Raw genomic sequence first — 24,961 nt, 5'->3', positions numbered from 1 at the left:
ACCACTTCAATTTTAATTTGGCAACGAAAGTTTTAATTCGACCGAAATTCTAAAACTTTGAGAAATGAGAAATAAGTTTTCACCTATATTATAAGTTAAGGTGAGATAACATAACTCAACCAAAATTTGTGATTACCGTCAAAGAGAATATTGCATTTATCTTCTTGAATAATATTCATTCTCTCTCATTAAATATGCAATATTTGATTTTTGACACATAATTTTATATAGACTCTGTTTAGTATACGGAATTGGAAGGAATTCTAATTCAATTCCAAATTCTAATTGATATGGAATTAAATTTGAAGAATTTATGCACATACACTATACACAAAATACAATCACACACACTTTACACAAAAAACATACTATACACATAGACACATAAAATACTCACTTCACACAATGCATACTCTACACACGCTACACACATTACAAACACACTATACACACAATACACACACCGCACATACCATACACACAATCCACACACTACACACACTATACACAAAATACACACACCAGTGTAGTGTGTGAATAGTGTGTAGTGTGTGAAATATGTGCAGTGTGTATAATGTGTGAAGTTTGTGTAGTGTGTTAAGTGTGTGAAATATGTGTAGTGTGTGAAAATTGTGCAGTGTAGGTAATGTGTGAAGTATGTGAAATACGTGTAGTGTGTAGTGTGTGTAGTGTGTGCTAAGTTTGTGTGAAATGTGTATAGTGTGTGAAATATGTGTAGTGTGTGAAATGTGTGTAGTGCGTGTAGTGTGTGAAATTTGTGTAGTGTGTGTAGTGTGTGAAATTTGTGTAGTGTGTGAAATGCGTGTAGTGTGTGTAGTGTGTGAAATGCGTGTAGTGTGTGTAGTGTGTGAAATGCGTGTAGTGTGTGAAATTTGTGTAGTGTGTGTAGTGTGTGAAGTATGTGTTGTGGATGTATAGTGAAATATGTAATTTTATAACTATTTGGAATTCTAATTTTCTATTTTGATATGAAATTCAAATTGTGGAATTGAAAGATTTGGAATTGCCATTCAATTTCAAATCTAAATATTTTTGTGGTACCAAACATTGGATTTGGAATTGAAGGCTCCAATTTCAATTCCTCATTTCCAATTCCATGTTCCCAAACAAAGTCATAATATTGTTTTATGAGTTAATGAAGAGAGGGTAAAATAAGAAAGTGGAAAATGTAAAAAGAGTATTGGTTAGTAACGTTATATTTTTAATGAAATAAAGTAAAACATTTTATTTTCAATGGGCATGATTGTTATAATTTTCTTTTATGATTTCAAGGAAATGAAACTAAATTGATGCAAATGAAAAATGTATAAGCAGTTGTTTGATTTATACAGTATGCTGATATGCAAGTCAAAACAATGGAGCAAATAAAGAAAGTGGATAATTGGATATGCTCGTATTCTTGTGCACATCTCTTTTCACATAATAAAATTATTCCACGTATATGCTTTCATTAAGAGCATCTTCAATGGCGGCGAGCGGACAGGCTAGTCGATTCCCGACGCTTGCCGGTCCGCTAGCCGAATCATTGGAACCGACGAGCGCCATTTTGGTGAAAAAATCGGCGAACCGATGCCGATTTTCGGGAGCTGGCCGATCCGCTCGCCGGTCGGCTGGCAGTCATTGCAGGCTCCCGATCGGCGAGCGATCGGCTAGCTCAAATTTTTTTTCGAAACACTATATATACGCAATTTGCACGTCATTTTCATTCGCACCACTTGTTTTAACGAGTTTTCTCTCCATCTTAATTTATGTACAAGAGCAACAACGTGAAACGCGGGTGGTAGTAGTGGTGGTGATGCTGAGGAGTAGTAACGGCAAATGAACAAAGAGTTGGATGCCTATACGTCACGCGAGATAAGTCGGTTGATACTTGATACAAAGGGCCTTGCAGCCGGCGGTACCTCGACCTCCACCCGTTGTCCACCGACGAGCAGTGATTGATTGGGATCACGTAGCTGCACATCCAACGCGTTTGTGGCATGTCGACTGCATTGTTGATATAATGTACGCCTTTATTATCATGCACAACATGATTGTCGAAGATGAAGGTGACAACTGACTAGTTGGGCCAATGACGATGCTAATGAAGCCGGCCCAAGCCACAGCGTAGCCGCCCCCAACGTACGAAGGGGGTACCTCACGATGAAGTCTGCCGCCTCAAGGCACATGCCGACATGCGCCAAGTGGATGCTCATATTTGACTCCAAAAGGATTTAATTGAAGAGTTGTGGGCGCGGATGACTGCACGTTGTTAGATTTTTTTAATTAATGTAATTTTTTTAATTTAAATATTATTATTGAATTTTCCCATATCTTTGTTGTAAATTTAATTCCGTATTTTGTGTGATTGTTAATTATTTATTTTTTATAATTTTTTTTATTGTGGCTAGCATATTGCTAGCCTATTGCTTGTCCTGATGATATGACAAGAGGAGTTTTTAGTACTGATGATGTGGCAGGAGAAGTTTTTAGTGCTGATGATGTGGCATGAGGAGTTTGTAAAATAAAAAAAAACAGAAAAACTGGCAAAAAACGGCCATATTTTTGGGATTTGGAAAATATTTTTTTTTATTTTGTATCATTATTTAAAATTAAAAAATGAATTTTAAATAAATATATATATATTCAAAGGCAACGGCTATGCCGTTGCCCAATCGCGTGCCGCCACGTCGCCTGCTCGCTGGTCGAGCAGCGCCGTGCCAGCGGCGAGCCTCGTCCTTGCCATTGGCACGGACGGACACGGGGCCGGCGTCCACCGTTGTGGATGCTCTAATAAATCAAAGAGAATCACGTTTCTTTTGAGAGACGCCGAACTCCCATCTCTTTACTCCAGACAACCAGACCCGCCTCCACCTATCTCCTCTACCGTGCCTCCACTCTTTACCCTTTGCTGCCTCTTTTCCTTACTCCGGACCCATCTCCACACTCCTCGATGGGCGCCTCCGCTGTTCGCCGCCTCCGTCTCCACCCTTCTCTTCCCGCCGTCTCTTCAATCCAAAATAATTGTGATTCTGTAAGAAACCTATAAATACATGTATTTATATTTTATGTGTTCGACGCATATGCAATATACGTATATGAATATTTATTGATGATAAATTGTTTATGAACAAAATTGTTATTTAATAGACACTAGAATAGTTCACGCACAAAGACAATTGATTTATCAATATTTTAATATTATTATATCATTGTATATGGAAAAGATTAAAAGAGAAGATATTCAAGAGATTGACAAATCTCATAAATGATCGGCGGATTTATTAGAGTTTAGGTAAAAGTATGAGAGGGGTAGTTTAGTCTATTGATCATTGATGGCAAATAAATAATAGGAAAAAAGAATAGAAAAAAGATAGAAAATTAAAAATCCCTTATTCTGAAAAATACGCACGCCTCGATCCCTTACAATACCAAGAAACTTTTGCTACAAAATCTTTTAAAATTGATCGTAAAAGTGTCATTCAAGAAAAGTAAATATCTCGTGTTAAATGAAAGGAATAGTAAAAAATGGATTGTAAAAGTTTATATAATGTGGTACCTACTTTTATAGTATTAATAATTTTATAAAATAAAATATGTGTGCGAATGAGTAGTGGAATATGAGGTCTATTACCGTAAATGAAAAGTGAAAGGTAATAAATTTTTGAGAACGAACCAAAATAGAAGTACTTGATAAATTTTTAGGGATGGGGAATATTTATCTTTCTTACTTCTATTCTATAGTTAAATACATTCTCATCGAAATTGACAATTCATGTGCTAGCTTAAATATACTATCTTCGTTTTTGACAAACTTATAGTTTAAGACGGTTTTAGAGGTGATTAACCCATGTTTTTGTTGGATTAAGGTATTTATTATAAGTTTTCACCCATATAGTCATCAATTAGATGAAGTAATGAGTTTGTTGGAGTTGTGAAGTAAAAAACAGGTTAAAACGGAGCAAACGAGGGTGATTCCATACAGTTCGCCCGGTCGGGCGTTTCACCAGACAAAACGCTAGACCCGGGCTTTTCAGGGCCGATCCAGAGAGTTCGCCCGACCGGTCGTTTTGCAACTTGCAAATCGCCCGGTCGGACGATTTGTACTGACGCCCATTTTCTCCTTCTTTTCACTTCGGATATAAAAGGGGACTACACACATTTGAGCCCTAACTCCCACACTACCAAATCAAGAGCTGAAACAAGAGAATGAAGAGGATTTGAACTCCAAGGAGCTTCTCCTCTCAAGAGACTGAAGGAGAAGACTCCTCACCATCAATCCCACCTATAGGGAGTTCTAGTTTATCTTTCTATTATGTTTTTTTTTCATTTCCTTTGTATTTCCTTTTGTTTTGTCTTTGACCATGAGTAGATAGATTTCCATTAGGGGTTTGGTGAAGTTTGAATGGATTGTATGGATTGAATCTATGGTTGAATGCTTATCTATCTCATTTTGTTGGTTTTGTTGATTCTTGAGCTTTTAATATCTAATTGCTTAGCTACCAATTAGATACATCATTTTTTCCTAATTGTTGTCATTGAGAAATGCATGATTAGGATAGATGTGTAATCAACAACTCCGTGCATTACATGTGATCGAGAGATGCATGAGCTAGAGAGAGGGCTTGGGTCCGTTGTTTTAGGGAGTCAATCTCGAATTGTATGGAGGAGACTCCTACTCTAGAGATTGATCCACGTGTTAGATGCACCCGAGAGGGGGCCTATCCAACCTTCCCGACTTTCCTAACCACACTTGAGGCCCAATAGATGAGCATGACCCTACTCTAGACATCCTTTATCCATTCTAACGGATCTATTTCCCTATCCTTTCCCAATTTGTGTGAAAACCATATTTTACTTGTTTTTCTTAGTTAATTGTCTTTACTTGATCGTTTACTCTTTGCTCTTAGTTTAAGAAAACCAAAACCCACTTTTATTAGCCTAGATAGTGTTCAAAGTTGCATCATAGTACTCAAACCGGCTTTTAGTCTTCGTAGATCAATAATTTAACTTACCACGTGCTACATACCCCATACACTTGTGGGTGACATTTTGACTGCAAAAATAGCATGAGTCAGTTTTATAAAAATATTAAATTATTTGAGAATAATATAAATTTTAATACTCCCTCCGTCCCGTGTTACTTGCACTTATTTCCTTTCTGAGCGTCCCAAGTTATTTGCACTCTTTCCATTTTTAGTAAAAATTATCACCTACAGCCTCAATTGTTGACTTTGCTATACACTCATTCCTTAATCTCCGTGCCGAAAAGCAAACGTGCGAGTAGCACGGGACGGAGGGAGTATATAATTAGTAAAATAAAAAATAAAGAGAATATATAATTAAATTTGTTTACTTATGGAATCCAATTTATATAATTAATAAAATAAAAAATAAAGAGAATATATAATTAAATTAGTTTACTTATGGAATCCACAAATAATAAAATAAAAGAAGAGAATGGAAAAATGGTTTTTTTTCACAAAAGAACATTAGGAAAGGGAATGAGATTTATGAAGGGTAAAATAGACAATTAAATGAATTGGCACGAGGAATTGGTGCCCGAATTGAAATTAGTGTCACCAACAAGATGGCGACATCATATCCATAAATGTGGTCACATTTTGAACAGCTACTTGAAATCCGTGATAATGGAAAACGTAGGAGTCTAGTCACCAAATTCAGTGATAATACCAAAAACGCTCAAGTTCTTATCCACACCAAAATGAAAATATAATTTTAATAATTATATTCCTTCCATCTTAAATCCCACGACCTAAACTGCGTCCCTTCGCCACAATCACAGATCTCAGAGCTCTCTCTCTCACACACACAAACACACACCCATGGCTTGCTCTGCTCAATCCCTGCTATTGCTACCTCTCATTCTCCTAATTTCAGAAGCCGCCTCGGTTTCCCACACTCCCATGTTGCCAAAAGCTGCGATCTTTCCTGTTTCCAAAGATTCCTCAACTCTCCAGTATGTTGCTCGCGTTTTCATTGGCGAAAGTCTTGATTCAGTCAATCTCGTGGTGGATCTCAACGGCCCTCTTGTTTGGATGGCGAAATCCGCTTCTCATCAGTCTCAGCAGCCCATCAGAAGCTGCTCCCTCAAGTGCTCCATGGCGAACTCGATTAGGGGCGGCGGAGCAGAGTACAACCCCAGCTCCATGAGTTGTACCTTGCCGGCAGAGAATACTATTTCAAGAATGTCTAAATCTGGAAATCTGAGTGAGGACATGATGGCTATGGAGTTCTGGGATGGGATTCGGTCTTCTTCTTTCGCCAAGAGTGAGAAATTCTTGTTCTTATCTTCCCCAAATTTGTTGCTTAAGGGTTTAGCTCATGATGCTAGAGGCATGCTAGGGTTAGGAGATTCAAGAATCTCACTCCCATCACAATTCTCCACCACATTTGGATTCTTTGAGAGGAAATTCTCGGTTTGTTTATCCCCCAAAAAGGGTGCAGTTTTCCTAGGTGGGAACCCTTTTGAAACCCAAATCTCAAGCTCAATGATGTTCACTCCTCTAATCTCCAAGAAAAGTGAAGGCTATTACATTGATGTTGGTTCAATTAAGGTTTCTGGCAAGAAGCTGGCTTTGGATCAAAAGGGGAGTCTTGGTGCCAAAATTAGTACTACTGTTCCTTACACTACATTTGAGAGCACGATTTATGCTGGATTTGTTGAGTCCTATGTTAGTGCTGCAGTCTCCATGAATTTGAGTCGAGTGCAATCTGTGGCTCCGTTTGAAGTGTGTTTTAGTTCAAAACATATGGGGAATGTTCCAAGTATTGATCTTGTTCTGCAGAGTGAGTTGGTGAAGTGGAGGATTGATGGTGAGAATTCGATGGTGGTGGTGAGTGAGGAAATGATGTGTTTGGGATTCTTGGATGGTGGTGTGAATCCTAGGGATTCAATTGTGGTTGGTGGGCATCAGATTGAGGATCATCTGCTTGAGTTCAACATGGGAAACTCCATGCTTGGATTTGCTTCATTGTTGAAGGGAGAGAAGAAGTGCTCTGATTTTGAAGCAGCAGATAGGGAGAGCTTGTGATGCTTTTCTTGAGGAGAGGGAACTCATTTTTGGCTGAAATTCTCGATTTGATTTGTATAGTTGTGGGACTCTAGTTCTAATCTCATAAGCTAAGCTTATATATAGGTTTTTATTATGTCTAACTTCAGTGTTGTAACAAGTTTTCTGGATGTGGCATGAATATTAAGGCTCTGGAGAAGAGGAAATTGTTTCAGTATTGCACAGTATTTTACATGAATAAGGATCATAAGGTAGGGGTGCATTAAACTAAACATCACTGTATGAAATTATATGCCAAAATGAAAACGTCTCATTTAGTCCGGGATAAAGGAAGTATTTTATATAGAAAATTATCTCCAACACATCATCATTATGCATGCCCCATCCCGAGTCACAAGTCCCCTCCACGTCATCATTCTCCTAAATTTAAATTTAGAGGAGTAATATTGTTCATGACACTTGATATCAATGAAGTTCCTAATTATAAACCAACAATTAAACTCTAACACAAATACACAGCAGTTAAAATCATATAATGAAGCATATAGTTGAAATCACAATAGTATGTTCATTCGTATCATGAAGCATATAGTTGAAATCACAATAGTATGTTCATTTCTCGCAAGTCGCAACCCCATTGATAATAGTTATGACCCTGCTGCATTTGATAACATATAGTAGTAGTATTAGATTATTTTGGAAATAGGTGATATACTTGAAAATGACCAACGATATTTAGGAAATCAAACAAAGAAAAAGCTATAATCAATCCCTTTAGAGCACCCGCAACGCGTCGCGCGGGTGTCTCGTATCTCGTCCCTCCGAGACGAGAGCGAGACGGGTTGCAGCGTCCCGTCTCGTCCCGGTCTCGCAGAGACGCCCGTCCCACCGAGACGGCTGGCGCGCCAGCTCGCCACGCGCCCGCGGGACGTGGCTTCGTCACGCTGACGCAATAAATCATTTTTAAAAATAATTGAATTTAATAAAAAAATTTAATTCAAACGGTAATGTTATCGTTTTTGACCGTTTTTTTATTTTTTTATTATTATTTTTTCTTTTTTACTCTATAAATACTCCTATTTCATCCTCATTATATACACCAACACACATCGATTCTTCCAAAATCATCACCATTTCCTCTCCAATTTTCATCACAAAATATCCGGCGACGGAAACTCTGGCGGCTCCGGCGGATTTGACATCAAAGCGTTTGGCGACTAGGGGGCATGTACAATGTCTTGGGTGGTTCCGATTCCGGTTCGTCGACGTCGGGCATCCAAGGCTCGTCGACGCCGGCGGGGTACCAACCACCCCATTTTGATGTGGATGCATACGCTCGTCCCTCCGCCCCGAGGTATTCGCAGGGATTATCCCAAATTAGGGAGGATTATCTTGATGAACCCAATCCGGAAGGAGGACGAGGCGTTGGAAGCTCCAGGGCATTCGACGCTGTGGAGGAAGAGGAGGAGGCGGCCGAGGAGGAGGAGGATGTAGGTCGTCATCCGTACAGCCGCAAGGACACGATGGCTTTGTACAACGCCTGGATCAGCGTCTCGTACGATCCCATCGTCGGGAATCAACAATCCCGGAAGTGCTTTTGGGAAAAGGTCACCGAGGCCTACAACGAGATTAAGCCAAAGGGGTCCCGCCGCCGCACATTAAAGATGCTTCGAAGTCATTTTGACCGAGTCGACAGAGAGGTCAAAAAATTCTGCGGCATCTACAAGAATGAAGTGGCTCATTACCAAAGCGGAGCCACTGGAGCCGACATCCTGAGATCGGCTTTGCGAGTCTATTTCAACAACGGCAAAGAATTCAAACATGTCGATGTTTGGGAGGCCGTCAAAGACGTCGAAAGGTGGGTCGGCGGTGTCCAGTCCAGTACGGGCTCGACCTCGAAACGCACGAAGCACACGGCGGGTGGCCAATACTCATCTAGTAGGGGCAGTTCAGGCAGGGTCGCACAAGAGGTTGCCTCGCAGGAGGTTGAGGGCACGGCAGACGATGCAGGGGGTCCTTCCGTGGGCGTCGTCGGCCGCAAGGGACCAAGGCGGCGAAGGCGGCTAGAGGGAGGAGGGGCCGAGACGAATCAAGCCAGGCGGGTTCCTAAGAGCCGCCCTCCTCCCTAATGTCCATGTACTTCACCGCCACGATGGCGGACACTTCCCGGATGACCCCCGCCCAATATCAAGCCCATCATGCCGGCATTGTGTATCTGGCGGGACAACTTGGTATTCTGCCTCCATTCGGTGCACCGCCACCGCCTTCGGGGGATGATTCTCCGGTAGAGTAGTTTTTATAATTTCTATAAATTTGTATTTTAAATTATGTCTTTTCTTATTTATTTTGCTACGAATTTAATTATGTATTTTTTTTAGGATTTTAAGTTGTAATTTTATTTTATTTAATGAAGTGTGTTTTTATTAATTGAATTTGTTGAAAATAAAAATAAAAAATTAAATTGAATGAATAGTTAAGGGATGATATAGTTAAGAGACGGATAAGAGATGGAGGGTTGCATGTGATGTCTCTTAGTTAAGAGATGGAGTGAAAAGTACAATGAGGCTCATGAATAGTTAAGAAATGAGACGGTTAAGAGTCTGATAACAGACAGCGTTGCGGATGGTCTTATACAATCCCTCGTTTTTATACAACATAGCCTATTGACAAATTAAAGATGATGTTGTTCATAGCCATCCCCCCTTCCCATCACCCGAACAAGAAAACTCTCTCTTTCGAGCATCTAAGCACACACCCTTCCCTGTTCCCACCACACGTTGAGGATATTTTTAAAAAAAGTGAACTGCATAAAAAGTCCCTAACTTTTCACCGTGTAACAGCAGAGACCCCTAACATTTAAAAATTTCATCACAAGTATCTAACAAATTATATAATCACAAACCTTGTGTTTTTTGCCATTTTCCGGACGAAAATGCCCAAATGGGCTGAAGGGCAGTTTAGTCTCTTTACCTACCAAACCTGCACCCTATACTGCACATCTAGTTTGCATGTGTAAGAGAGGTCTCTTTCATTCCTTTTATTGTATTTAAAATACATATCCGTAGTTGCCGTCGCCGTCGTCGGACATCTTGAGTTGGTTTATGAAAATTTGAGAGAAAATTTGAGAGAAAATTTAGATGATAGGAAGAATAGATTTGTAGTTGTGTGTGAAATGAGGATGAGTTTAGGATTATTTATAGAGTAAAAAAATTAATAAAAAATCAAAAAAATTATAAAAAAAAAACAAAAAACGTTATTATTACCGTTACAATTTTTTTTTATTTAAATTCGAATTTTTTTTAAAAAAAATATTTATTGCGTCAGCACGGGACGACGCCCACTCGCGGGCCGGCGAGTGGGCGTCACGCACGACGCCCACGTCGCCTCGGCGCGTGGCGAGACAGCCCGTCTCGTGGCTCGCCGGGACGAGACGCGGGACGAGATGGAGGCTGCAACGCGTCGCGCCGGCGTCCCATCTCGCTGGGACGAGACGCGAGACGCCGGCGAGACGCGTAGTGGATGGTCTTAGCCCATAAAGCATAAGACACTGCCACAGTGAAATATAATATTAAGATATTCTTTTATATGCTGATGCTATGTGGTTAAATAAGTTAGGGGTGGGTCGGTACGGTATACCGTACCGACCGTGCCATACCGCATACCGTACCGGAAAGTACGGTATGACAAAATTCAATACCGATACCGTACCGAATTTTCGGTATACCGAAATTCCGGTATACCGTAAATTCGGTATGATACTTTTTGATACCGTTACCATACCGTTATTACGGTATACCGTAATAACGGTATGGTAACGGTAACGGTATACCGAAAAATAATTGGTTTCTTGATTTGTTCATTTACTAATTGGTTTCTCGATTGTTCATTATTTTTTGCTATCGGTAATTCGTCCATCACTCTATTCAATTTTATATTTTGGTTAGCATGTTATCAAGTATCATATTATATTTGTTGTTGCCAATGATGTTGATCTTTAAGTATCTTTTAATATATATTTATGGATTATTTTGATTACATATATTCAGAATTTTATCCCATAATCGTGGTTAATGATAAAATGAAGGTACTTATTGATTATTTTTGGCTATTTAGACCAATAGTAGTAATAATTGGTCTTATAAATAAAATCTCCAAATAGATTTGCAAGTGTAATGAAATAAAGATTCAATTTTTTCCCCCTAGACTTTAATTTCAATCTATCATTATAAACATGCATACAAATTCTCAAAAATATTAACAAGGCACGGTCTTCCTTTGATTTGAATAAATTTTTAAAATACTAGCAAATAATATTTTTTAATGTGAAAATACTAAAATTCAACATATATCAAAATTTGGCTCATTTGTTGGTTATGATGAGTATATTTTAAAGTTTTTTTTTTTTCCTCAAACACCATCACGGCGGAGGGTTAAGGCGGACCCCCAACCTGTATATATCAAAAAATCACCAAAAGAACATACATCAGACGAGCCCAAAAGTGACTCGGTCCGCACGAGAGATACAAAACACAAGAGCTAACAAAGCTACTATGGTATCCCCACAGACCGGGTACTAACCATCTAACTAAAGAGAGAATAAACATAACAAAGCAATACATCATAAAAAGGACAAGGATGATGGCCAAAAGCGGGCCAAATCCAAAGGAAATAAAAAAACCATAAATCAAAACCACGAACCAAGTGAAGTAGTCATCCATCTCGATATCTGAATCTGAAGTTCGGATAGCCCAACTGGTCCATCCTGACGAGCGACTTCAAATACCGAGGCGCTGAATCCGCATCAAAGAAGGTGATGGCAGGGGTCTGGACCCCCCTACCTGCCAAAAAGTCTGCTGGTCGGTTGCCCTCTCGAAAGATGTGAGAGAACATGAACTGTATCTGTGCGAGCAAAGTACGAATGCGAGCCATGTGATGTCTCAAGGTTTGGGTTTTTAGTGTATAGGGTCGCTATATTGCAATGAAATGAATCTCGACTAGAAAGTGTCTCACCAGTGCAATATTAAATTATTGCAACGTAAACTTGCTCCTACAGTTATAACTCAACGGTTAATTCATATTTTCACAGATTTAAAATGCTTTTTAATTTTAAGTCTGATATTTAAATGTCAAGACAGTTTATTAAAATGTCAACACAAATATGTGTTGAAATTTTAATGTGATCGTATTGACATTTTTAAGAAAATGTTGCATTTAAACACACTCTTGTGTCTATGTGGGGTTAATGTGATTGAAAAAGTATAATCCAAAGTAAGGGGATGTCGAATATTCTTTTGTTTATCATTTCACAACTTTTATTTCACAAAATGAAATAAATATGAAGAAATTAAAATGACCCTGCATCGCACGGGCGTGACACTAGTTAGTAATTTAAATTGGACATTTATTTCTCTTTAAGAATTAAGAATGACTGATCAGTATCCTATTTATTCATCCTTCAATTTAAGCAGTATATAAAATAAGATAACATACAATGAATTAAACACTAATTAAACGATTTGATTCATTTTCAGCTGCACATATTTTTAATTGACATTTTATGAAGTGGGACGAAGAATAAAACAAAAATTTTAATTACTTTGTATATTTGGAATATGACATTACACAAAGAATCATATACTAAATGGTGTGAGTTAATACAAATTCTTTCAAATGTGCTCTGTTGAAACATATTCCCGATATCGTATTTTCAATCTTCTTTCGGTGTTATGTGCTATTGTGTTTATTATATTTAATAGGATGAGTTGATAAAAAAATAATTCAGGTTAATTTTGAATTTGTTTGAATAAATTATCATTTGAATGTTTAATTTTATTGTATTAATTGATGTATTAAATTTTTTTAGTATAATATATATATATATATATATATATAATAATCTATCGGTATACCGGTATACCGTGGATTCGGTATATACCGAAGTTTCGGTATACCGTGGATTCGGTATACCGCGGTATAGAAAAATTGATACCGTTACCGTACCGAAACACTGCGGTACGGTATCATACCGTACCGGAAACTGCGGTATACCGAAAAATCGGTATTTTCGGTATTTTTCCGGTACGGTAAGTCCGGTATTACGGTATTTCAGTATAATTTCCCACCCCTAAAATAAGTACTAGTTCTTATAATTATAATTTAATATGAAATTTTTTAATTAAATTTGAAATTATAGAGAAAACTTAAAAGAGAAAGAGATTCGGAGAGACACGTGTCTGTAAGTAATTAGTAGATAAATTATTAATTATTAATAGGCATCGGTATAATATAGGTAGGAATATAATAAATGCTCGCAGTGAGCAATATACCTTTCACCTGAATAATTTAACAAAATCAACCCCAAATATTAAGTTCGGTTCGATTTTTCAAATTTTCGAATCGGATTATATTTTTCTTCCAATTAAATTCAAATTTTCGGATTGGTTGGTTTTTAAAAAACGAGAAAATCCAAATATTTGAAGTATATATAATAATATACGGAGTGTGTACTTTTATTTATTTTCAACATTATGTTCAAATAACATTGGAAAATTTTTATTCAAATATTTCTATCCTAATACATACAACAATTAAATGTTTTATTTTGGGTTTTCTTCGATTTATATTCCCTCAAAATTCAGCTTTTTGTATCGATTCAAAATTGGAAAAAATTATTTGAAAACTGAATGGTGACTCCTAAATCATAGTTACAGATATACCTTGATTTTATTTTTATCCATTTCTAAGGGGTTTTAGCATCCTTTTTTTTTGTATAGGGAATATGTATAGACCCCCAACTGAAATCTGTTTTTCTGAAAGAAGCTACGGTATAAATAAATTGTAACCGCATGGACCATATAGTGCCACGTTCATCAATAGAGAACACTTGAACATTTCAGCGTGCCGCATAATTGCTATTTATCACATTTAATTTTAGGCTGCTTAAATAAATCAGTCCAATTAGGCTTGAATATGATGTTTCTGTCACAATGAAAAGAGAAGAGAGAGGACAAAAAAGATAGGATGTTTCTGTCACATCAATAATCCATAGTACATGCAGCAGGTGGGATGTTGCAGCCGCAGCATAAAAGGTCGAGTTTGCCTTTTTAAGCCCTGAAGATGTTATGGTCCGAAAAAACAAGGTTTGTGATTATATATTTTGTTAGATACCTGTGATTGGATTTTAAATGTTAGGGGTCTCTGCTATTATAAGGCGAAAAGTTAGGGACCTTTTGTGCAATTCACTTTTCTAAAAAAGGACTTTTTTATATCACTAAAAATAAACTACATATCATCCTAATATAGCTATAGACAACTGTATGTATCCTACAAAACAATTTTTATTGTATTTTTTCTCATCCCCTGATCTCTCCAACTCTTTCTAGAGGTCCCCAAACCGAACTAAACCGGCCGAACCGGCCCGGAATCGTCACCTGCGGTTCGGAACCGGAACCGGAACCGTCGGTGGCGGTTCGAACCGTGATCGGAACCGCCGGTTCAGGTTCAATTTTTGCGCGAACCGTAACCGGCGGTTCGGCGGTTCCCGACAACTTTTCAGGCCTATTTCCGACCTACCCCTATCCTTTGCAGAAAACGGTTCAGAAACTGCCGGTTTTCGTCATAAAACCGTTGACGAAACCGGCGGTTTATACCAAAAAACTGGCGGTTCCGCCGTTGTTTTCAAAATTTTGAAATTTTGAATCCATCGAAAAACCGGCGGTTGCGCCGTTTTTTTCAAAATTTTGATTTTTTTTAAAATTTAATCACAATTTTCCCCTATAAATACCCCCCATCTTCATTTCTACTCACCACATTCTTGTGTTAATAAGAATTTCTCTTCTCAATCTCAATTTCTCTATTCTCCATCCTCATTCTCTCAAGTTGTTTACGTTATTTGCGCTCATAATTTACTCACGTTGTTCACGTTATCATCTTCACACAATCACACTACTCTCTATTCTCCACTTTCAATTTCTATAAATATCATGTCTTCATCTCGTCGTGGTGGTGATCGGGGCAAGGGAATTGCCCAAGATCAAAGTGATACTCGTCGTCGACGTGCCCCTACTAGAGCACAAGTTGCGGAAGAGGTGGGAAGGCGAGCCGCTCTTCGAGCACAAGTAAGTTCTAATATGTTTTTGTTTTTTGTTACTTCATTTTTATTAAATTCATAATTTTATTTTTCAACATCTATGTGTCTATGTGTTTTATTTTTGTGTTAGTATTTTTACTTAGTTGTATAATTTTCGTGGGAGGAAGAAGATCGAAATGCGGCCTTGTTACTTGCCCTCGCCGACGACGACCAACAAGGGGGGCATTCACATTCGGCTTCGCGTTTCGAGTACGATGTGAATCTATCGTCGGACGAAGGCGATGATGGATCGCATCAATTCCCCCCTTCTAGCACCGGCCAAGTTGGCGAAAATGATGAGGAGGCCGATGCTCCTCCTTCCGCAGGACGACAAAAGAAGAAGATGCCTCCCAAGTTGAAATCCGATATCTTCACCAAACATTACAAGAAGGTCCCGGTGGTAATTTCAAATCCTAATGATCCGACCACTACCGTGGAGACAAGTGAGTTCAAAGCATACTGCAACTATTGCGATAAAGTCTATCCATTTGGAACCGGTGGGGGATATAGTACTCTCCATCGCCATTTGAAGACAAAACACCCCGTGGAATATGGGCATACTAAGTCCCAAAGCCGAATAAACTTCCCCGCCGGCTCATCGTCTCAAACAGGTACGCCTCTATTTAAATATGATCCCAAAAATGTTACCGATGCCATGGTAAGATGGGCGGCAATGAAACATTTGCCGTTTAATTTTTTTAATGACAAAAAATATGAAGTTACTATGCAAACCGCTTTTGATGTTGCAACAAAAAGAATTTCCCCCTCAACTGCTCAAAGATCTAACAACCGGCAGTTTTTTGATAAAAAAAAAGAGAGGTTGGAAAATTTCTATCCAACTTGGGGCACAAAGTTAATATTTGCTCCGATGTGTGGACGGATTCTTTCCAACTAAATTCTTACATGGGAATTTCATGTCATTTTATAGACAATAGTTGGTCTTTAAATAAACGTTTGATTGGTTTTAGACAATTTCCTTCACCACACACCGCACAAGCAATTGCATCTTTAATTATTCAAGTTTTGAATGATTATGAGTTATGCAACAAGATATTTTCGGTTGGTTTTGATAACTCAACCGCTAACACCGCAAGTATACCCGATTTAATTGCGGCTTGCTCCCCAGTGATAAGTGGTAAGTATTTTCACCAACGATGTATTTGTCATATATTAAATTTATGTGTACAAGATGCTTTGTCTTTATGGCAAAGACATATTCAACCTATTACAACAGCTGTATCCTTGATCCACTGGAAGCCTCAAATTGGCAAGGCGTGGAAGAAGTATTGCCACTCGAAGAAAATAAGGTACACAACTTTTACTTTAGACGTGTCTACTAGATGGAACTCTACATATGATATGTTGCATTCTACATTAGAGCATATAGAATATTTGGTTGATTTTTATAGAACTTTCCCTATTGATGATTTATATCTAACCTCTTCTTGTTGGGATCAAAGCATGAGCTTATTTAAATTATTCAAAGGTTTTCGAAATGCCACCGTTGAGTTATCAGGTGTGTATTATTACACATCTGTTCGTATTTTAGAACATTGCATGTACATATCACTTGGTTTTAAAACTGGAATGAAAAATTCCACAAACAATCTTGAGTTAATGTGTGTTTTATATTACATGGTTGAAAAATGGCTCAAGTATTTCAATGAGATCCCAACGATTTTTTTGCTTGCCAAAGTTTTGGATCCAAAATGGAAACTAGTTGGTACTTTAAAAATTTTAGAATTTTATTACAACAATTTGGCTTCTATTGATCTTGAATCACTCCGAGCTTTGCAAAATGACGAGGACGACAACTACATAAACCTAGCCCAAACATTCCAAATAAACCTCCCCCACCTCCCAACCCTCCAAAGAAGTTTTGAGTTCGACTTGCGGGCTCTCTTTCACGATTACAAAGCCAAGTACAACAGTACCCACCAAGTGAGACCTAGACCCCCCGTCAAACACATAACTTTGGCGGACCTATACGGCTTCAGCAGCGGAGGAAGGACGGCAAATTTGGCAAGTGAGTTAGATTTATATTTTGACTCACAATTTTCATTCAATGAGGAAGAAGGAGGTCCCGTTCCCCAACAAATCGACGTCCTAGATTGGTGGGGAACACACGAGAAAGATTTTCCCATCCTTGCATCAATGGCCAAGGAGATCTTTTCGGTTCCGGCTTCCACTGTCTCCGTCGAGTCCCCCTTTAGTGTTGGAGGCAACGTCTTGGACGACAAAAAAAGTAGACTCACCGGGCAAAACATGGAAGCCACCATGTTACTTGATGATTGGTGCTCCGCCGAAATTAGAGACCAAGAACCGGATTGGGACAATCAAGTAGTACAACCCGACCAAGACTACTTCTCCGACGAAGAAGAGTATGCGCCAATTCCTCCGATCAAGCCAAATAGGTAAGCAAGGTAAGAGAACTACGTGGACTTTGATTCCAAAATGCAATTGAGCATTGAGGATACGTAGGCATCTCAACTTAAATTTTAAATTTAAGTTGAGCTCAAGTCCTTTTCCTTTATTTCTTTTTTTTCCCCTTTGTTTCGAATATGTAATTTGTAAATTGTAATCAAGACTTTAAGTCTTTTGTAATTTAGAATTTTTAAGTTGTAATTTGTAAATTTTAAGTTGTAATTTGTAATTTTAAAGTTGTAATTTGTAAATTTTAAGTTGTAATTTGAAATTTTAAAGTTGTAATTTGCAATTTTAAAGTTGTAATTTGTAATTTTGAAGTTGTAATTTGTATCAATAAAATTGCATTTGTACATCGCTTTATTCTAATTTTATTTATGCAAATATATTTACATTTTTTACTTGAATTACAAATTTACAATGTATAAAAAAAATTAAAATGAACCGCCGAACCGGACGAACCGGCCCGGAACCGGATATGCACCGGCGGTTCCGGCGGTTCACGGTTCACGAACCGGAACCGCCGAACCTTGGCCGGGCCGGTTCAGGTTCACTCATTTCTTGAACCGGAACCGGCGGTTCTGAACCGTGAACCGGCGGTTCTGAACCGTGAACCGCCGGTTCCCGAACCGTGGTGACGTCTTACTCTTTCTATTACGTATTTCATCCGTTCCAAAAAAGTTAGAGTCGTATTCCTTTTTAGTCCGTCGCAACAAAGTTGAGTCATTTCTTTTTTTTAACAAAACACAAAACATCTAATCATTCTTTCTTTATTCCATCATTTACTTTACTCTCTCTTATCTTTCCTATTTTTTTCATCTCTCCTATTTATTTAATATAAATTCTTAATCCCCGTGTTCAAAAGTTTTGTCTCAACTTTCTTGAAACGGAGGGAGTATAATTTTTATAAAATCAGTGTTCAAAAGTAACTGGGACTGCTAAAGCGGGATATAGGGAATGAGTATTATTTTGTTACTTTCAATTGTTAGGAGTATTTGTTATTTTAAACGATATATGCCTATCATGTAGGGATGTCAATCGGGCCAGCCCACCGGGTTTCGGGCCAACCCTATTCGGGTTGCGGGTCAATCGGGTGCGGGCTAATCGGGTTGTTATTTTTCCGGGTTATAAAAGTTCAGCCCTAACCCTAAAAGCTCGGGTTTCGGGCTAGCCCATCGGGTTAATCGGGTTGCTACCGATAAAATTAACATGCGATCAATCCAATAAATAATGGTGAAAATTAGTTATATTTATAAAATGTAAAATATTTAATTATGATAAATTTGAGATATATGCGTAAACTCAAATATTAACATGATCAAATACTAATATTTGAGATTTATGCAACATAAAACATAAACATCAAGAAATTTTAAAGCATGTTTAGAAATTTAAATATATTTTTTTTTAGTGAATTTGAAGTTTCTAATTCATTTATCTATTATTATATTAATAAAAACTTAATATATAATTTATATATTTAATATATAAAATAGAAAGTTATTTTTTCAGTAATCTGTATTATAAAATAATCAATGAAGTGTCGAATTAGAGTCAAACAAATAGAATAATATAAATTTTATCGGGTTTTCGGGCCAGCCCATCGGGTTTTCGGGTCTGGCCCTAACGGGTTGCGGGTTAATCGGGTGCGGGCTAATCGGGCTGTAATTTTATCGGGCTGGAAATTTTCAGCCCTAACCCTATAAATTTGGCGGGCTATTCGGGTCAGTCCACGGGTTGCGGACTAAATTGACATCCCTACTATCACGTGCTCCAAAGCCTATCTTTTAGTCTCTCCCCAAAGGAGTAGTAGGCCTAGCAAGCCTCTCTCTCTCCAAAACCAATTCTCCGACCGGCTTCCTCAGCTTGGCCGAACATTCGCAATGTGTTTGCCGAGCTCGAGTTCAAGAAATGGGGCTATTTATTTCGGCAATGCAACTACTCAGTCTCTTATCGTACACCCCACTTCTCACCAACCCTAAAACCGTAGATTACGCGGTTGGGATCAAGGGTTTATCGGTAGGTGCAAACTCGGTTGTTGCGATGTCTCCATTCGAAGGGATTAGGCTAAGTAAGCACGGTTGTACCTTACACTACTCTAGCGGCCGATGTTTATGCGAGATTTGTGGAGCATTTTGAAGAGGGGATGAAGGGTGTGCCTAAGATGAGGAGTGTGCTTCCGTTTACGACGTGTTACAAAGCTAGTGCGATCGGTTTTAGGCGTTTGCCGCGGATTGATTTGGAATTTGAGGGGGGAAAGAATTGGACGATTTTTGGGGCGAATTCGATGAAGCGAGTCGGTGGAGATACAGCGTGTCTTGCGTTCTTGGACGGCAGGGAGAAGGCGGCGCTCAAGATCGTGATCTGAGCGTTTCAGATGGAGGATAATTTGTTGGTGTTTGATGTCGATCGATCGAGGTTTGGGTTTAGTTCCTCGTTGTTGGCTGAGGGGATGTCATGTAGCAACTTTAATTTTACTACTTAGGCTAATTTGTTTGATATCAAATCAATGAAAAGATTTAGGAAGTTTCAATAGATAAATAAAAACAAAGTTCCTGATTTATTATACAATTATATCAATTTGAAATTTTCAAAATGAAAGCACTTATTTATCCTCTTAAAGATGCTCAATGTCGCTACGTAGTCCAGTAATGTAAGGGAGGACCGTCGGAAAGTAGTTTTATCGACTCACGAGCACCGGGCACAACTCCTCTAAACTGCACAATATGAAGTGAGGATACAGGACAATGAGCATGTGTGTACAAGAGTTCTGAAAACATCCAGTTAATTGCAGTATAAAACAGCACCTTGTTCCCAAGTGTTGGATTATGTCGATGGTAAGCATCGATCTTCTGTTTCTCTCAAAAGCCTGTGAAGCAGCCTTTCTCAGCACAACAGACCCTGCAATGCACCCCATCACTGTAGCACTCATGCTTGGCTCGCCTGCGAGTTGGCGAGCCCATGACACGAACACAGCAACACTGTAAGGACAATAGAAGACTACTGTCAAAAAGCATGCCCAGTCTGCATGTATTAGTTGGATCTTCCTTCACACACAAGTTTTTTACACAGACAAATTCACTTGTGTTAAAACGTGCAGCTCGTTTAGAAAAAGAAAATTTTAGGTATTTCGCGGTTAATGTTGGCCGTGCATGATAAGAAGTTGCATTCTACCAACATAAACAACGAACACGGTTTCAAAGTAAGTAAAGTATGAGTTGTTATCATATAGTAGCTGACAAGTGTTACCTTCCGGAAAGTATATCACCCTGGCCACCACAACGCCTTGGAGAGCCGAAACTGCTCACTGAATGAACTGTAAAGTTCAACACAAATTAGCACATGAACTGAACCTTACACTAATACTGTCGATAACACACACACCAAGTAATTTGCAACAGGCTTGTCTATAGGATTTATTAACAACACAAAAAAATAAGTATAGTTTTGTTTCTTGCACCAAGATCCTCATAATTGTATCTCCTTTGAGGGAAATTATGATATTCGAGCTATGTAAAGGGTGTTTTGTATTGTTGAAGGCCTCATATGTCAATACATGACAAAGCAGTTTTGTTATGATTTGCGATTTTGCGTAAAACATGGCACGGGCTTCATGCATCTATAACACAACCTATGCCCGATTTCAGCAGATGGTATTTGACTAGCAATGGTATTCCCTTGCTCCTGTAATTATTAAGCACTATTTTTGAGAGAATAAAATGCATGTATACATGATAAAAGTTCAACTGTCCACTTATTTTATATTTTTTTTAAATTATCATCACATATTTTGGAATCTACCTTTGTTATGTCATTATAGGCTAGAGATGGTAAGCCAACTTTAGAAATCTAAGAGCATCTAAATATGCAGAAATTACCTGTTTCCCCATTGCTAATGAAATCAGATACTCCCTTCCTGAAAATGGTTGCACCTTCTATCCTGGTCGACGAATGATTATTTCAGTGTTAGGGTTTTACAACACCATTAATCTCGGTGAAGCATAAATCATTCTTTCAGAAAGCTAGACCACAAATGATGCGAGTGCACTCTTACGATTCTCTTAAATGGCTAACACTCAGAGTATATTCCCAAGATTAGATAAGGGCAAATAAACCTTAATTCCCAAATATGAAGGAAACTGAATAGGTGTGAACTATAATGAATCGTAAATGCAATGACAGAACACACTTCACCATAACTAATGAAAAAAAACAAAGAATAGACCCTTTTGCAAGTGAAAGTAGTTGCTGTGGTCCATCTCAATCGTTTACTTCACATTGCAAAACCTTTTGCACGAGGCGCTTATACTCGTTAACATTGGGTGTTAGGACAGCCAGGGGATAGCCGCTGATTAGATCAAGAGAATTTGTAACAAGAAAAAGCCCATCCTGCACAAAATGGAGAAAATAAAAAAAATTTATATGGTGAGTGTGCCCAAAGGAGAAATTTTTGTTGTACACCTCACCCCATCTATAACCATTGGAACATTGGATTGCCTTGCGTGCTTCATTATATTGCTTACACAGTCCTGGAGACAAAACAGTATATACAAATGATATAATACTTTTTTGGTAACCCAGGGAGAAGTTAGCAAACAGCGCCAACAGAGAGGAGAAGAGGAATATACATGACACACAGATACCTCGTTATCCCATAAAAAAACTTATACAAATGCAAGCGAGCTTGTAACCTTACATGCGTGCCATAACTAACAAAACTTATCCCTAATTATCTAGGCTTATAGCATTTTCACCAAGAAGATTGTTGCATTAATTTTAGCTAGGATTACATATGAGTATGTGATGGTTTTAACTACCCTATATCAATGCTTTGGTCATTAATTTCAAAACATTTCAAACTACGTTTAAGTCAAAAATCAACCATACAGACAAACTTGCGAATAGAATTCTTCTCTACCAGGAGAAATGGATCCCTTCCAAGGCCTGGACCAATAACTAGACAATCGAATCTCTCCATCCACTTATCAACCTCTTCAATAACTTTTTCTAATATCGATTTCTCATCTTCATCCCTGAAAATCAGTTTACAATCCAACAAGCAATCAGAGCGATATGAATTAAAGATATAGGTTTGTTAATAACGACGAAGCAAGAATGTTCCAAGTAATCTTCACCTAACACTGTATGACTCTTCCAGTATAGGGTGAACAATTAACACGGGACTGTAGCCTTTAATAACCGGGGCAGCATCTTTGGTGCAGAACACGTGCGACAAATCAGCACCCTGCGAAAATATACATTTTCATGATTCAGAATAAAGAAATAGACCTTTGATTAAGAGAAAGTATATTCCAAAAGGAATTTATGAAAGCGGCAGCAAAGAAATTGAAGAAGAAAAGGGAGAATAAAGCAAGGAAAACTAACGATTTTTAAAGCTGAAATAGCAGAAAAGTACGGTGCACCAGTGTATTCGCGGCAACCTCCTACAACTGCGATCTTCCCTGGTACAGAATAGCATTCAGAAAACATATTTAGACATTAGATAACGATATAGGCGAGTTTTCTGAAATACAGAGTAGACTAGTAGTTATATTCACTGCAATTCTCCTTAATAGTTGTACAAAGTGCCTTTTTCATGATATGCAAAATAAACATGCAGGTCTCTTCATTTTTATATGTGTATCTGAATAGACATTTTCATCTGTTTCAGGTTCCAATCGATCAAAACAACCACAAAGGTATGCCTGCTACAGAGCCAGATAATAATGTAACCATTCTAACATTTCTGTAACCATTAACAGGATCGAGCAAAGTATAATAGCTTTCACATTGCCAAAATAATGTCAATTATATCAAGAAGAGCATAGAAAATCTAAATCTCAATCAAGAAATTACAAAAAAAAGTCTTATAAACTAGGATAGTCCCCAAAGTTACATCCAGTGGCAATAATGAACTATTTCTCCCTCATAATCTAAACTTTTTCTGCTGGATTCCTATGTGCCGAAGTCTGTAAATGTCAAACTCTTTCTTTTAAACAGCAAACCGATATGAATCTATCTACCAACAGATATAGACAAAAAGGTAAAAAAAATTGTGTACACCCAGCCTAACTAGGATCCATCAATCCCTAATTAGGGTTTATTAATTCCTAGCTACGGTTTAGTAAGCTCAACTAAAAGCTCAGGGCTTCCTAAAATTTTAGAAAATTACAAACCAAATCAAATAATTAATCTCAAATAGAAAAAGGGAATGAGTATATTTAACTGGAAATTTTCTATGAACTATCTACCAAATTCAAGTAATTCAGGAAGAAAATTATTTACCAGCTTGGCCTTTATGCTTGGAAGCTTCCAGAGATGGAGTGATTGATTTCAAGATACTGACAGCATCAACCTCCATGGAAGGGCTGCCAACAGTAAAGATTGTATTTTTATGGAAGCGAAGTTGCAGATATTGTTGCTACCACTGTAATCTCCTAAGCACCTAATCAAAAACTGCTGTATCCTAATTACTGCACCCGATAATCCCACCATAAATTTCTCTCAGAAACTGTACAAAAATATTTGAAAGATTCAATCTTTCTACTGCATACTACAAAGAACTGAGTTTTCTTTACAAAGTAAAGATTATAAAGGTACTGTTGAAATATAAAAATAAAATGTAATTAGTTAGCTTTTAATTAGTTAGTTTAGCATTTTATTAGGCTTTTCATTAGTTAGTTTCACAGCCTATATATAAGGCTTTTTAGTGTAAAGTGTAGTTAATTTTTCCAAAATGTAGTCCATTAATAAAAAACTCTCCTTTTCTCTTCTTTCCATTTGTCGACGGTTTCCATCTTCATTTTGCCTTCATTTCTTTCATTCTCCTTCAATGGAGATTTATCAATTTCATTCTCCATTTTTCTCAAGTACGAAATTGCATCCTTACGCCGAGTGAAATGATCAGCTATCATTCAATTGCAAATGCTAACGGTGAAGCTTCCAATTTGTTGCGGTGAAAATATTTATTGTGAGGGCTAAATCATGTTTGGCGGTGTATTTTCGTATGGTCAATCTGTTAAACTCAAATTCATTTCTAGTGTAATATCACATGAAATAGCAATTTTACTAATTATTTATATTAAATTTAAATTTAAAGTAATATTTAATCAGTATCCTTTTTACTCATAAAATCTAAAAAGATAAATTTACATTTATTTTAGTGTAAACTTAAAAATGAATATTCTCTCTTTACTTTTTTTCTTTTCTAATTTATTTCATTCCTACTTTATTATTTACAATTAATACATTAAACACCATCATCTAAATTTTCATGCCAAAACAGAAAAGCATCATTTAAATTAATACGTTAAAATTTTATATTAATATAAATCATATGATAACAAAAGTACAAACATGTTACTATTAGAAAAAG

At 37.6% G+C, this 24,961-nt stretch overlaps 1 protein-coding gene and 1 pseudogene across 1 annotated transcript; one reads left to right on the top strand and one right to left on the bottom strand.

The window, feature by feature from the left end:
* Window positions 1-5,670: 5,670 nt before the first annotated feature.
* On the top strand, window positions 5,671-7,248 carry LOC121801412 (probable aspartic proteinase GIP2). Its single transcript, XM_042200894.1, has one exon. It carries the CDS (start codon window positions 5,847-5,849, stop codon window positions 7,053-7,055), a length of 1,209 nt encoding a protein of 402 aa, XP_042056828.1. The 5' UTR covers window positions 5,671-5,846; the 3' UTR covers window positions 7,056-7,248.
* Window positions 7,249-20,096: 12,848 nt separating this feature from the next.
* Window positions 20,097-24,219, bottom strand: LOC121799577 (annotated as a pseudogene).
* Between the last annotated feature and the right edge of the window lie 742 nt (window positions 24,220-24,961).

This window comes from Salvia splendens, chromosome 4 (genome assembly GCF_004379255.2).
Source record: "Salvia splendens isolate huo1 chromosome 4, SspV2, whole genome shotgun sequence".
Classification (NCBI taxonomy): domain Eukaryota; kingdom Viridiplantae; phylum Streptophyta; class Magnoliopsida; order Lamiales; family Lamiaceae; genus Salvia; species Salvia splendens.
The sequence above is the reverse complement of the archived record's forward strand: the minus strand, read 5'-3'. Positions and strand labels throughout refer to the sequence as shown.

Bases quoted from the DNA above. Each gene is read 5' to 3' on its own strand.
- LOC121801412 (XM_042200894.1), top strand. From the start codon at position 5,847: ATGGCTTGCTCTGCTCAATCCCTGCTATTGCTACCTCTCATTCTCCTA.